The 16,310-nt window shown below is 38.8% G+C and overlaps 1 protein-coding gene across 3 annotated transcripts in view; it reads left to right on the top strand.

Moving 5' to 3' along the window:
* PPP1R21 (protein phosphatase 1 regulatory subunit 21) overlaps positions 1–10,962 on the top strand; it is a 37,978-nt gene extending 27,016 nt beyond the window's left edge. For all 3 annotated transcript variants that reach the window (XM_063301708.1, XM_063301716.1, XM_063301725.1), the window contains 5 exons: positions 2,176–2,211; positions 3,503–3,619; positions 5,804–5,902; positions 6,489–6,617; positions 9,353–10,962. In XM_063301708.1, the coding sequence (XP_063157778.1) occupies positions 2,176–2,211; positions 3,503–3,619; positions 5,804–5,902; positions 6,489–6,617; positions 9,353–9,382 (411 nt within the window). In that variant the 3' untranslated portion in view covers positions 9,383–10,962. The remainder of the gene's footprint in view (positions 1–2,175; positions 2,212–3,502; positions 3,620–5,803; positions 5,903–6,488; positions 6,618–9,352) is intronic.
* The last annotated feature ends 5,348 nt before the right edge of the window (positions 10,963–16,310 follow it).

Genomic DNA, 16,310 nt, shown 5'->3' with positions numbered 1-16,310 from the left:
TCGATCTAATCTAATAATATGTATTATTAAGCTATTATATCCTAAAATATTTACAAATATTCTAGTAAACATGATTTCTAAGTAAATTTTTCAAGTGGCTTGAATATAATATTTAAACTATATTTGTAACTTTAGGAATTTCTCCCCCTGTCAAATGCTTAAGTTGTGGTTTAAGTAGCCAACCACATTTTATCCTGACATATCCTATAAACCCAGCCCATGCAGTTAGTTTAGTGTGTTGTACAAACCCAGAGAGGTGGGAAAATCAGGACAAACCATAGTTAACTTATTGGTTACTGTGAATTACTGTGAAAACAGCCAATAAGATTGAGAATTTAGAGTGGGCATATTGCTAGAACAAAGATGTATTCCATACTAAGATGGATAGCTAGACTTAACGTACTATAAGTCTAAAGCAAAATTTTTGTATTAGAATATTTGTCCACAGTCTTGTTGACTATGGTTTATGAAGCCATTTATTTCTTCTCACCTCACCCTCCTGCTTCTTTCCTATACCACAGTGCCTTCGGTACAGAGACGTTTACCTTTGATAAGCCATAATATTCTATCAAGTTTGAGCCATTGTACCTAGATCTAGCATTAGTTAACAATCTGACTCAGCCTGTGACTCTGGTTTGTTAAGCATTAAGCCAGAAATTTCTAATTTTGCTTTATGAGGAAAATTTAGGTTAAAGTAAAATTTCCATGCTAAAGGGAAGGACAGATACAAAGCATGCAGCATGGACAAATATCTGGATGTGGTTAGCTTATCATTTATGAGCACACAAAGCAGAAAATGTTTTGCCTTCAACCTGGAACAAATCATCATGAACTGGAAGTTTTGCCAAACTAATCTGGAATACCTACAGTTCGGCAGACACAAGTGATTTTAGGGGGCAAGTAGGGCAAGGTTGGTGTGCACTGCTCTATCTCACAATCCCCTCCCTATGGACTGTGTGCTGATCTATCTGCTCCCTGATCTTCTCAGCATCTTCTCTCCCTTCAGCAACTGCTGCTGCCTGTGTCCTGGCCTGTGCACGATTTCCTTACTGCAGTAGTGTCAACAGTAAGGAACAGGTTTTCAACACAGCTTATCCCATTGGCTTAACCACCTCCTGATCTTTCCAGAACTTTCCTTTCCTCCCCTTTGCCACTGCTGTCACTGCTGATGTCCACACTTACACTCATTTTAGTCAATATTTCCCCTTGTCATGGGGCTTGTCACATACCCAGACTTCCATGCTCTAACCTAAATGTTTTGGGGGCAGTATGTGCTAGCTTTGCTAGTAACAAGAAGCTTTAAATTTCCATAGGAAAACTTCTCTCATAGGAGATAGAAGATACTGGATTGTGCTGGGATTGAGAAAGACATCTTAAAAAGGATCAAACAAAACTCTAGGGGGAGAACTGGAATGGTACTGGAAAGTGTTTGGCAACCAAAATGGAGTAGAGAGCAATGGTTGTTGAAGATGGTTGTTTTCAATAAAGAGTAGTGTGGGGCTGGTAAACCTGAGTTGGATTGGGCATATTTGTACTCCTGAAGAGAGTTTGGGTGCACAATCTGAAGAAGAATGCTGAAGACCAGAAGAGGAGGAAGAGCACCAAGGGACAATAACTAATGTAAAGAGCACAGTGGGTGGCATGACAACATGTGCCAGTATTTTTCTGATATAAATATGTTGCTTTTATCAGCAGTTCAGATTTCTTTTCTGCCAGTCCTTCTTTATCTCAAGCAAATTTTATGAAGGATCACAACTTAATATTCCTGTTCTAAATCATGGGAGATAATTTAATTGTATATATCATATACTTGGTAACCTGATGCATTATGTCGATTAGTGCTTCAGAGTTTAATTCTTTTTTTAGGATTTATTAGGTGATAACCCATTTGCAATTCAGATTTAATATGTTTTTGACATACAATATTGAGGAAAACACAATTCAATGCACCTCAGGTTTTAATGTTCAAAGCCTCTTTGAGTCTTGTTGATTCCAGTAGGAGGAACTGAGCATATGTCCAATGCCTTTGAGACCGATGAAAATTAAGCATAGTTATGTTTTTAACATTTGGAATACATTCTAGTTAAGATTTTACTAAAATGATAGAGTACATGAATTTAGAATGAAAGCATAAATTACTACTTTGAATTAATCTTGTCCTGATTTCTTTTAAAGGTTGGAATGCTAACAGTCACCACTGGAAATGAAGAGGTACAGCTTTGATATTATGTCGTATTATATTGTAAGATCCTGCACTTAGGCAGGAAAAACCAGATACACAGGTAGAAGATAGGCAGTACCTGGCTCAACAGTAGTGCCTGTGAATGGGATCTAGGAGTCCTGGTAGACCACCACTTAAGTATGAGTCAGCAGTGTGCTGCAGCTGCCAAAAAAGCCAATGCAGTCCTGGGCTGCATCAAGAGAGGGACAGTATCAAGATCATGGGAAGTGATAGTACCGCTCTATACTGCAGTGGTGAGGCTATGTTTGGAATACTGTGTCCAGTTTTGGTCACCACAATACAAAAAAGTTGCTGAGGCCATAGAAAGAGTGCAGAGAAGAGCAGTAAAGATGATAAGGGGTCTGAAGGCTACATCCTATGAAGAACAGCTAAAGGAACTAGGTACGTTTAGCTTTACAAAAAGAAGACTGAGGGGAGACATGATAGAAGTTTTCTAATACTTGAAGGGCTGCCACAGGGAAGAGGGCGTTGATTTATTCTCCAAAGCACCTGAGGGTAGGACAAGAAGCAATGGGTGGAAGCTGGTCAGAGGGAGATCCAACCTGGAAACAAGGATGAGTTTCCTGATAGTGAGAACTAAGCAGTGGAACAGCTTGCCTCCCAGAGTTGTGAGTGCTCAGTTGCTGGAGGTTTTCAAGAAAAGTTGGGACAACCATTTGTCTGAGATGGTATGAGGACTCCTGCCTTGGGCAGGGGGTTGGACTAGAAGACCTCCAAGGTCCCTTCCAACCCTATGATTCTATGATATTGAATATATCAAATAATGCAAGTTACTTGTGCCATTATGATTATGAAAACAGTTCCATGTAGTTGAACAACAGTTGTGTTTGCGCTCTAGTTTTACTAAAACTATTTCTGCCATCATTTCTGGTAGCTGCTGCTGTTATCTAAGTTTAAAGATACGAGGAAGTGCATTCCATAGTTTAACTATGTGCAATATAAAGATATGCTTTGTTTTTCTTTCCTCAGTCGGCCTATTCCAAGTTCTACTTTCTTCATACTGTACTGTATATCATTTTATAAATCTCAATGAGAGCTCTTCTTACTCAACTCTGCCCTTTTTTTAGCTTAGAAAATCTTCCCTCATAAATGAGATGTTGCCATCTCTTGGTAATTTTGGTTGCCCCTTTTCAACTCTGCAGATTCTTTGTTTGAATTATGGCTTTCCCAGGCATCCAATGCAGTGGAAGCCATGCTTGATTTTGATGTTCTTCATACTTTGATAAACATTTACATTTTTTTCACATACTTGCTTTGAAGGTTCCAGAAGCTGATACCAGGGAAGACTTGATAAAGAACCACTATATGGCAAGAATAATAGAGCTTACATCTCAGTTGCAGCTAGCTGATAGCAAGTCCGTACATTTCCATGCAGAGGTGAGTGAGCAATAAGTGGCTTACTCTGAAAATCAGACTTTAATTAGTGTTACAATAAAGGTTCTCTTTTATTATAGAGGCCTTTTCATTGGCTAATTCCCTCCTATTTATTTCTGGTAAGCTGGAGAATAAGATATGATTATTTCAGTTACATGTGCTGTAGTTTGGTTTAGCTGTAATGAAATATTAGGACAAGGAGGACAAATAAAAGATCACCTAGCAGGGTTGGATTTTCAGGACATAAAGGAAAGAAGGGAGGTGGCTACATCGGCATTTGGGGAAGGAAATTCCAACTCTAAGGAGCAACAAGGGAAAGTAAAGGGAGGTGTTTTGGATGCTTGAAAAATGGAGCAGTAGGATGATATGAAGGAACGTATTGGGCTATAAAGAGTTGAGTGGGAAGACTATGGAGCACTTGCAAGGTGAAGACAGGAAGCTTGTACAGATTTGGAAATAGTTAGGAAACCAGTGATAAGGTTAAAGGAGGGGAGTTGCATTGTCAGAGTTATGAGATAGGTGAATAATTATCACTGAAGTGCTATATGCATGTGAATGAGATGAACGTAAAACAGTACAGGATCAGAGAGAAAATAGCAGTAGTCAAGGTGAGAGATAATCCAAGCCTGGGTAAAACTTTTTCCTGAAGGGCATCCTAGGAGGATGACTGAGGAACCGGGTTTTTAGTTTTTGTCCTAAGGTTTTTATGGTTTTGTATGTTTAATGTTGTGGTGAGCCGTCCAGAGCTGTGTTCTAAGATGGGTGGCCATACAAATCTTTTAAATAAATAAATAAATAAAATACAAGGGGCAGTGAGAAAAGGCTGAATGTTTATAAAGGAAGACTGTTTGTAAAGGAAGAAGTGATGTGATACAGTTTTTTTGAGAATAGGTGAAAGAGTGCTGTGCCTGAATGCTGAACAGAAAGGGCTGATGGGGGTAGAGGATGATACTGAAGGTATAGGTGATAGAAAGTAACGAGATCAAATAGGTATTTGAAGTGGTTTGATGAAGATAATAGTGGCAGTTCATATCTAAAGAGAGAAAGCAAAACAGTATAAAGGAGCTGGAGAAAGAAAAGACGGAGTGAAGAGGAAGGTTGGAGCAGATGGATTCACTTTTGGCTTTAAAGATAAAGGCAAATTCTTCAGCAGAGTGGGAAGCAGGTATCAAAGACAGTTGTCATTTTTTGGGTAGAGTGGGATGAATTGGCATTGTGTACTCAGATTGATGGTGCAGGAAAAGAGCAGAGAATGAATTTATCATGAAGTTGCACAACTCCTTGTTCTGTTGCAGAGGTGTTCAGCTGTTTGAGGAAATGAGTGAAGACTGACCCAAAAAAGTTCATTGAGAAAAAGCAGTTCATTGATAATGAGGACAGACTGCAGGTGCAAACAGAAAAAAGGCTATTTTGAAGAAAATTGGTTGTGTGATAGGCTGGACGTTACAGAAGGAAAAGGATGTATAACACAAGGAGATATTGAGCAAATTTATGACAGAAAGAATTCCACAGGTTTTGCTAAAAACAAGATTAAGATATAGATCAAAACTTTCCTTATTGAATAATAAAATATGAAGAGACAAAAGAGAGTTTAAAGTGGTGCACCTGGCTGGGGGCAGAGGAGTATTGGGCGGTGTCCAAAGCTAGAGACTGAGGAAGGTTAAGGAAAAGTGACAGGAGACGATAGGATCGGATGGACTATCAGCATGAACATTAACATAATTAAAGAATAAGAGGAAATCCTCAAAGGCATCTATATCCAACATGACAAATGAGAGGGGACCAGCATCTGATACAGAATGAGAATAGAGACATGGAGAGGGGCTTCAGGCAGTAACCTCAAAGAAAGAAAAAGATGAAGAAATGGGAAATACCATAGCTATGAATTCTTAGACCAGTTGTGTTGAAGAGTCACACACACACACACACACACACACACACACACACACACACACGAAAGAACAATAACAGTATCAGTTTCTTGAGCGGTGAAGTCAGAGGAAAAGATCACAGATCCTAACTGCCTTCCAAATAAGGGAGTGCAATTTTAGAGGGAACAAGCAGGGGAAGTATAATAATGTTTGAAACAGGCATTGGGCATTATCAGGAGATCAAGCAGTCATCATTTCTGGAGCATATGTATATGCTGTAGTGACAGTTGTTGGAAAATAACTTTTTTTTCCCTAGTGCCGAGCACTTGCAAAACGACTCACTCTAGCAGAGAAAGCTAAAGAATCATCACTGGAAAAAATGCAACTAACAAGACTTAACATCAGCAAGTTACAGGCAAGGGTCTTTAAACTTTGAGGGGTGGTGGGTTTTGAAGTGTAATCCATTTCTTTGAATTTGTTCTGCAGTTTTAATTATGTTTAATTATGTTAATTTAATTAGAATTGCCCAATTGGGGGAAGTTTTATAATGATGATTATTTGAATTTATTATAGCTGCCCAACTCCAATGGACCATCCAGTTTTCTTGGCTAGTTTTCATCTGCTTGGTCACACTGAATTTCTCATCACTTGGGGGTTGCAATGTAAACCTCACTGGCTTGATGATGTTAAGAGTCTCTTTTCCAAGCCTATTGTGTTCTGTGTTTTTTGAGGTAAAATTGTTTCTTTGAGTTCCAGTTGTAAAGTGATAGGTCTTCAATGACATTTGCACTTAATACCAAAAAAGTCCCAAGAGTAATTTTTTAAAACAGGAATGGATCAATTTCTTAAAGGAAATGCAAAGTCACAATAAGCCTTGGAACCTGAAGCTGTTCTTGTTCTCTGCACTTCTGTCCTGTTTTATGGGACACTGATTGCAGCAATATGTCTTTGCTTTGTAATGCTGGACAGAACCTGAAGGCTCTCCTTCTCTGGCCTTTCAGGATGAATTGACAACAACCAAGAGAAGCTATGAAGATCAGTTAAGCATGATGAGTGACCACCTTTGCAGTATGAATGAAACCTTAACCAAACAACGGGAAGAGATAGATACATTAAAACTGGCTAGCAAGGTAAGTAATCTCAATGCCATGGGTGGCAGTTGGTTTCTCCAATCTATTGGAGTGTTGCTATTGTTCTGGGCATTGCTGGATGTTTAACAATAATCTGTGGAAATGTCTCAGCCGAGTACAGTATAGACTCTTGGTCTGTGAATTAAGCAAAATAATCATGAGAGTTTTGACTTGGCAGTAAGGATTGTCTGCAGTTAATGTTTAATTCTGTCCACAGTCCTGCCTAGCAGATAGAAAATATATTAAAGTTTCTTTCAGAAGGCATGTATTCTGTATTAGGTGTCTAGATGTGATCAGTTTTTCGAATAAAGGGTAACAAAATGGATGGCACAAAACAAGCCACTAAATCAAGATGAGATGAAGAAAAGCTTAAAGATACGTGCTTTGAGAAGCATAAGTGAAGAAATCGACTTATACTTAGTAGCAAGTACAAAGCACTGAAATAGGAGAAATAGAGACAGGGGGCTATTTTGAATGAGTGGACAAAGAGGCTTTATTGAGCTTTGCGATCGTGAGTCATAGCATGGAGGCAGATAGATTTTAGGCTCATTCCTTGACCTCTCCATTTAGAAGGAATTCTGATAATGAAGTTCTCTATCTAAAACCTTGAACTGTTAAAAATTGATGCAGGTTTTGCAGGGCTGGAATGAATCAATTGTCTGATCTGGCGTGCAATATTGTGAGTTCATATGATGAGACATGAATGAGAAAATGTGCATGCAGTTCTGTTAGTGGAAAAGTTTATTGTATTTTACCCCTTAGGTATGAATAAAATTTTGCCGTACTATTTTAAAATGACTGATTACTAACTACTTTTATTTAAAGCTCTTCATCACAGATTGCTTCCTGACAATTTCATAGCATATACCAGTTTGGGTCTTTCATCAAGATCCATATGAACTCAAACTAAGTATGATATATGATGATGGTGGAAGAAGCAGTGTTGCATGGTTTGATTCAGTATTGGTTTTATGATGTAAAAATAAGTTCAAGTTCATCTTCCTCTGCCTGTCAAAGTACAGTTTTGGTATAGAAGCTACATCTTTTAAGAAGTAGCACCTCCTCAGGTGGCCTGTTGTCTTCTCTATGTAGTAAATGGCCATGTTAGGAAGGAACAGTTTACTCTATAACCAGCAGTTGCTCCATGGTATATAAGTAAATATGAAATATCTACCAAACATTGCACAAGTAAGCAGCGATATTTCCTGAGAGAGTGCTATTCAGAGGGCAGCAATAATATCCCCATGAAAAAGCTAGAAACTGCAGGGGCAGGAAGCGAGTAAGGAGGGCCTGGTATGGGTTTCATTTATGCACAGGCTGTCATTTTCAAGAGCTCAAAACAAGTATGTATGTATGTACAGTATGTATGTATGTATTCAATTTATATCGCCACCCATCTCATATTCATGATTCTGGGTGGCTATTGTTAAAAACATCATAAAACTCATAACTATAAAAACAACATATACATAATCAGCAGCCAAAGTAAAAAACAAAACAACCATCATCAACAAATCAACAGAACCATTGCACAGGCTCTGCCACATATTGTCAGCCCTTCAAGGTAGACCAGACTAGGAAACTAAAGTTATGAATGCTAATAATACTTTTATTAAGGTTACAGTAACAGAATCTTGCAAGTCTGAATACACTTCCCTCCTCCCTCCCTTTATCTTCATGAGAACTGTCTGAGACACTTTCTGAAATTATATTTCTGCCCCAGACTCAGATTTCTTTTATCTGGCCATTGTCTTGGTGGTGGCTTTTCCTGCGGTTCGCAAGGTTATTCCTTCTGCTCGTGATACACATCTGGATCCCCAAGCCAAGTGACAAAACCATGTCTTTACAAAAGGCCAGCAGGGTTGGGCCAATCTAATCTAATCTAATCTAATCTCTGAGGCTCTCTTCCTGGGCCCTGCCAGATGATATTCCCTACTAGATGGGACCTGGAGCATGCCTCTCCTGCTTGCACAGGTAGACCTAATTGGGGAGAGGTATTCTTAAATAGTAATGAATCTGCAGTCTTGTGCCAGAACAGAGCAATGCCTTTTTTGCAAAATGCACAAATGAACCCAGCAACCAACAAGCACTGATTTGCTAGAAATCAATACTGTGAAATTCTTGAAGAAATTAATTAATTCAGCTCCCAAACCATTATTTTATTTCCCGCTAATGAAAGGGTTCCTTTTCTTCCAAGAAGCCCTGTTATAGGAATGTCCTGTGAGCAAATGCTTGTTGGTTGCTGGGTTCATTAGAGAAAAAATCCACCTTTTAGGATATTATTTGTTTATTATTTGTAAAACAATTTTTGACACAACATTGAAACCATTTCTTAAAATTAGATTTTTAAAAAAGAAATCAGCATTTGACCAGCTGGAGGATACACTAGCATATTGGCAATATAAATCGCTGTAGCTGACGTATCAGTTGCCTTCTCAGCAATTTTGGCCACATATGGAATCTGGTTCTTCCTTGCTACATTCCCCAGTTCCAAAATCTGGCTTGTAACTAAGACTAAACACCTGTGGCTTTTAGAAATGGTGGATTTTTTCCCTAATGCTGGTCTCTTGATAGAGTTAGAATATATATATTTTTAAAATGTATAATAAATTGTTTTAAAACTTTAAAAGAAACCATGCATAGCTGCTGCCATCTGGATGTACAAAGAGTCCATGCAGGTATATGGCAGCATTCTGTCATTTTTTATTATCATTTGTGTTTTCTCCCTGATTTAGGGAAATTCCAAGAAGAACAAGAGCCGATAGTATTGGTTGGCTAGCTGTTTTTAGGATTATGCTGCTGCGGAGGAAACACCGTTGCTAGAACTGGATTTCGGTTGGCAAATCACCTATTGCCTGGATGTGGCTGTAATGCAATTTATGCTTTGGTGTTGTGCGTAGAATTGAGACCATACTGGCTTTGTTAGCCAGCAAAATCCAAACTGAACTTGGTGTGGTCAGGAACACAGGCTGGAGAATGAATATTGTATGGATAGCATGCATAGGACTTAACCATAACTTTTTATCATACCCTTTGGATTACTTTTAATTTCCATCTCCAAACTTCTTCAATTGCGTATGTTTAGGTGTATATTAGATGAACAGATTGGGCATCAATGCAGTAGTTTCATTTTCCATCCATTCTTGTCTATAGAATGGTCATCTGTCTCTGCTCATCCATTCTTGTCTATAAGAAATAACCAACAAAAGCAGGCACGTCAAGACTTTTTCGGCATTGTCCAGCTGTACAATTATCGTAACATGTCGTCTTCATGAGTTTAGAGGATTGCCTAAGAGAGGTAGCCTCAAAATGCTTACCCTGAAACATTCAGTCCAATGGAACTAATACAAATTCCTATTAACTGTAATGAACAACTGAAAATGTACAATAGTTGTCTTTTGAAATGAAGTACAGAAAGAGGGCCAAAGAAGGATTTAATGTAAAATTGTGATGGTCTTTTCACTTATTTTTGTTGATGTTACTTATTTTTCACCGAAAAGTGATGACTAAGAAATCACCTTCACTAGCTGGAATAAGATGCAAAGAAGAAAAACACTTAAAAGGTTATAACGTAAAAGCTGGTATACAAGATAAGTTATAGTAAGTTATTGAATTAGTAAAGCTGTGTACAGAAGGACTGGTATAGAATTTGATGTACCCATAAATAAGCCTACATACTAGGAGGTACAGTGCAGAGATTTGGCTATCTGTTTGCATCTCTACCTACATTTTTACATTGCGGTTTGTCTTATTTTCCCTATCCTATTCATGTCCTCTTGAGAATAGTGGCTTGAATCTTGAGGTTCACACTAATTCTTTCATAGGGATACTCGTTTTCATATTCCAGCAGAGTACCCTATTTCTAAACATCTTATCTGGCCCTATTAGAGGCTGAATTAATCCTTGGTTGATTGTTCTATGGACTTTTGAAATTGCCATCTAAATATACTGATATTTCCATTTGCTTTTTTTTTGGGGGGGGGTAAAAAAAGTGTTCCCTCAGACCTCAGCATGGGAGTACTTCACCAGGAATTCACAAAAATGTTCACAACTATATTAATTCTACTGACTATAAAAGATAGCTGTTCTACCATCAGAGGTTACTCCACTGTATTAACTATGTCAATGTGCATTATGAATGTAGAATAAATACACTGCTAAGTTAAATATTCCCTTTAGCAGTTTTTTTTTGAGGGGTGGTTGTAGTCTGCAATTTCACAGTAGATGTAATTTTGAGAAACTCCGTCTTGGATAAATTTATATCTCATGTTTTATGTTTTTTTAAGAATATATCTGTATTACAGTGTCTGGAACAAATATGATTAAATGTCTTGGCTAATGGAAACACAGTAGAATTTTATGCATTTGAGAAAAGATTGCTTCTTTTCAAAAACTGTTAAGCTGATGCTTGTAAAGGAGGAATTACTCTTATATCACCCCAAATTGTCTAGAAAATTCACAAGTTTTATTTAGATTGAAATACAAACTAAGAGAATATTTATTTTAAAATTACTGGCCGATTTGACCTTGGCTATTTTCATATTATGTTGCTGATTCCTGAAATCCTTTTTTATCTCATGCTCAGCCTTTAAGATAGCAAGCCAGCTGTTAAAGGGGGCTGGGTAAAAAGAAAACATCTGGTAGAGAAAGATAAATGAAAAGCTCGTGTATGGAGAGAAAGCTGTATGCAATTTTAGATACACAGTACACTGATTTACATTTGGAAAGGAAATTGCAGGTTTTTTGTACAATGAATCACATCTGCACTGTGGTTTTAAAGGGCAAAACCACACATTGCAGCAACTTCTAAATTGGCCCTTTCTCTATTTTTACCTATCCTTATATATCAAATATCTTTTACCCTACATTAAGCCATACATTATCTGCATCTGGAATTTGGGAGCTCTTTTACTTATTGCCAGGTAACTGTTTAATTTCATTTCCTGTTCATTTTGACATAGGAACTGAGCATGGGAAGCTTTGGTTTGGAACTGAAATCAGACATTTTAGTACAGCTTTTAATGCTACAAAAGAGCTGCAAGGGAACAGAAGAATTCATGAAATCACATGTAAAAGTGGAAATATTTTAGTATACACCTCAAAAGGTCTTGTTGGGGCCCTGTCTAATGCTACTTTGTTGATTTCTACGATTATTGTTTGCCTTTCTGAACTCATCTAGAATGATAAAAAACAGGCTAGCTAGAACTATCATAAAACAACCCCATAATTTAAATTATTTTAAAATCAGTCACAAAGCAGTAATATTGTTAGCCCTTCTCATGTTGTAGCACGTATTTGCTTAATCCTTTCTTATGCATATTTATGCAGTGAGACAATCTTCTTACTTGCACAGGTTCGTATGTCCTAGAAAAAGTAGATTTTCAGCTGGGATGCACTTTTATGTCTAGTTTTGTAGCTAGAAACAGACATAGCCTTATTGGTGTGAATGATCTTTTATCTGCTTCAATTGGTTTCTGGGGGCATTACTGAACAGGGTGGTACTGTCACAGTGATCAGAGTTTAGTTAATCTCCCAACTGGATTATTACAATGGGATAAATCACTTATTTATATATCATTGTAAGCCATACCTCGTTTTGGCCCTGAATTAGTTGCCACAGTGGCTGGGCCACAGATCTCATGAAGCCACGAGTCAGAAGTTCATGGACCACAAGCTGCCTATGAAACCTTCTGGAGTAGGAAAGGCAACTTTATAACTTTTTAAAGATTGGGATGGGGGATGCTAAGGGGTGAAATGGTATAGATTTTGCTCTTCAAAAGTAAAGGCCACTGAAGGCCTTTTGAGACAAAATGGTCACCTGCTGTAGCGTGGTGGGTAAGGTATTGGGGGAGGACTGAGAAGACTCAGGTTTAAGTCCACCCTCAGCCATGGAAAGTCCCTGGGTGACTTGTCACACACACTCAGCCCAACTTATTCTCTAGGTACATCACCTTAAGCTCTTGGAGGAAAGGCAGGATATAAATCTAATAAAAATAATTTTTGATCCTTACATTTCACAAAGTACTGCTGATTCTGTGTTTATTTTTATTGTTTAATATTATCTTTTTTAAAAATAAAGGAAAAAGATAATACAAATGCAAGTTGAAAAGAAGATAAAAATAGATATAAATGGTAAAATGTGGATAGCAGCCAACAAATCTAAAATATATGACTAATATAGTACATAATTAGTTATTCTGAGCCATGTTAAATCATTGTTCAAGCCCTATAAAAATAGAAAGTATGTCTCCTGGGTACAGAAAAAATGTCCATTAAGTTGAAGCCATATAGACTATATTATGGGTTGCTAGAAATGTGAAACCATCTGCCTGGAGGCTGCTGAAGATAAGGCCATGCAAAATCAGGTGACAGAGTTTTAACTGCGACAGCCAGGTGAGTTCATAATCCAGTACAAAAGATCTTCACTTGTTGCCTCTTCATTTCTGAACCAAATTCAAGGTGTTTGTTCTCTTTTAAATCTCTAAATAGTTTTTGATTAATATATCTGAAAAGTTGAGCATCTATATGTTTTAAGCTTTGCTGAGAAGGCTGTGAATTGTCTGTTTTTTTAAGGATGGCACCCACATGGGACAGCCATCCAGGGCAGGCAAAGTCTTTAGTTCTTTCTGGGGACTTTACTAGGGTTTGTTTTTTTGTTTTTGTTTTTTTTTGGATTAGGGATTTCATCTTCAGGCTGGTGGTTAATGCTTTCCAGCTACTGGTGCCGGGCATCTTCCATGTGCTGGGTGTGGACCAGGAGGGCTCACAAATTTATGGACTCTTTGACAACCTTGGGCCTGTCCATACAGTATCAGACCCTCCACATACAGGCAGTTGCACTTTGGATCTAATCTTTACCTTGCAGCAGATTACATTTGATCTGAAAGTGGAAGACACTGTCATCAGTTACTTTCCACCCAGATTACTTTCTGGTCAACATGTGGCTCATTGTGACCTGTGACTTCTCTAAGTGATGGGGCCAATTAGGAGGGTCTGCCTGAGATGCCTAATGGGTCTGGTTGGTTTTCAACAGACAGGGATTTTCCAAGCAGTTTGGCAGAAAGTCCTCCATACTCTTTCAGAGATGACAAGGGCACCAAGTGATCTTTCACTGTGTGCTGATCTTATGAGACCTCTGAATTTACCTAAGAATGCAGGGAGATGAAGTAGCAGAAGTGATGCCTAAAGTGGCCGTGGTGTAAGACAAGGAGTGAATATGATTGAGTACAGGTGTCAACCCAGGTTCAGAGTGGCAAAGTGCTATTACTTGTCTGCTTATTTCATTGACAAAATGGTGTTCTGTTTAAGATGACCCATTCCCTGTTAATGAAGGACAGAAGGAAAGACTCCTGCAGCACACTGGGGCATATTTGCTGAACATTTTGTGAGTAAAGATGCTTATATTCAGTCAAGTCTAGAGTGCTCATGAACATAATCCTAGGAGACTTGGGCAATGTCTTGGATATCTGGGATTTGTTTGGCCTTGTGAAGTCTCAGGAAGTGGATAAGTTTATCTTTAATAAATAAGATCCTTTGTATCAAGAACTCTGCCACCTGAAGGCTGAATCCATGGCCCATCTTTTGGGCAGGCATATGTCTGCATTTGGATTCAAGAGCTGATTAATGCTTCTTTGGGAGAAGGGATGGTATCTGCCATCTTGGAGGAGGTGTTGGTACACCTGCTCCTGAAGAAGCCATCTCTCAACCTTTTTTAGGAAAATTGTTGAACAAGGTGGTGGGGTGACAATTGCACAGAAGATGTGTAATGGAGCAGATGATCTGAATGTCTTCCAGTCTGGGTTCAGATTCAGGTATGTAATCAAAATGACATTAGTCACTATAGTGGATATTCTTTCTTGGGAACTGAATGGAGGGAGTGAGGCCCTCCTCATCCTACTTATGCTCAGCAATGGTTGATACGACTGATGGTGGTGTCCTTCAGCACCTTTGAGAGAGGGGGTGGGGCACCGTTTTGTAGTGTGCTCCTTCCTGAGTGGGCAGTTCTAGTCCATATCATGGGGCGGATGAACAGGTATCCCTTTGGTCCCTTCTCTGTGGGGTGCCACAGGTCTTGCCTGTTTTCCCCGTACTACTTAATATCTGTATGAAACACATTTAGAATTGTTTAACATTCACACAATATCAATGTGTATCTAACATAACTGTCAGCACAGTCCAAAAAGTCGAATCGATGGAGCCCTGAAATTACTTAAGCCACTATCAGTGGACTTAAAACAATTGTGGTGCTATTAAAAATTGAGATTAAAAAAAATTAAGTTCACTGGAGCAGCACCCATGCTCTCCACGTACCTATCTAGGAAGAAAATCTGAATCCAATATATTTTTAAAATACACATATATTATTTTTTATTTTACAGTGTTGAATCTGCTCTTGTCTGAGTGTCCTGCAAGTGCTCAAAGCTGCCTGTGCTTTCCTTATCTTGACAAAAAGAAGCAAAGAGGTGGAGAATTCCTGTGATTTGGTAGAAATCTATCATTTTGCTTCTATCTTGGCTTGGAATTTGAGTTACTTAGTTTGAATTAAGTAAACTTGATCTCCTTTAAAGAGGCAGCTAAATTGTTAAGGCTTGTAACCAGCCACCACTCTGGTCCAAGACTGATAATTAACATTTGAATTTTAACAGAAGGTCTCCTTAGCAAATAATGAGAAGACAGGACACCCTGGAGAAGATGCTGATGCTAGGGAGAGTGAAGGGCAAAAGGAAGAGGGGCTGACCAAGGGCAGGATGGATGGATGATATTCTAGAGGTGACGGACTCGTCCCTGGGGGAGCTGGGGGTGTTGACCACCAACAGGAAGCTCTGGCGTGGGCTGGTCCATGAAGTCACGAAGAGTCGGAAGCGACTAAACGAATGAACAACAACTCCTTAGCAAGGAAAGTGGTAGCAAAAATGGGAGAAAGTCAATAACACTCCAACTTGTGTGTGTGTGTGTGTGTGTGTGTGTGTGTGTGTGTGTGAGTCAGTAGTAGACAGATACACAGTGCTGCTATCATGCCCCTATTTCTTCAGAGGCAAGACTGTTCTACTTCATCCCCCATGCTGGCTGGGAAATTCTGGGAGTTGAAGTCCACCCATCTTAAAATTGCCAAGGTTGAGAAACACTGTCCTAGCAAATGTGTCCAGGATTGGAACCTGAGGCTTTGTAAGAGTTGGGTGGATATAGCTCCTTAAAGTATTTCTGGCTTTTTTAAGGGACATAATAAAATAACTAGAACCTCACTGAGTTTTCAAAATTGCCAGTGCAGCAGACTCAATTAGTTGTCTAACTGTTCATCAGCTTCAATAAATAATTTGGGCTGCACTCCTATCCCTATTCATCTGGAAATAAAGGTCATTTGAACTAAATGGGGCTTTCTCATTATTAAAATCTTGAAAAAGGAAGATAGGATGCTGGTGTATGAGTTTAAGGAGAATGCATCTTTCCTTGCACAGTCAATGTGCCCATTAGGCGAAAAGTAAGGTTGAACGTTCTTCCTTAAGGTGTTACCTTTCTATACGAAGGGAGCTCATTCCCCATTCCTGTTTTGAGTTATCCCGAACGCCCCGCTGCACGATTTTGCTCCAGGGTGCTTCGTTTGCCAGCCCCCCAAAGAGGTTCAACCTCACTCTCACTCCGCGCGTTACCGTAAGACAGACGAATTTCCACGCAGCTCAAAGTTACGGCGCCTGC

Source organism: Candoia aspera, chromosome 1 (genome assembly GCF_035149785.1).
Source record: "Candoia aspera isolate rCanAsp1 chromosome 1, rCanAsp1.hap2, whole genome shotgun sequence".
NCBI lineage: Eukaryota > Metazoa > Chordata > Lepidosauria > Squamata > Boidae > Candoia > Candoia aspera.
The sequence above is the reverse complement of the archived record's forward strand: the minus strand, read 5'-3'. Positions and strand labels throughout refer to the sequence as shown.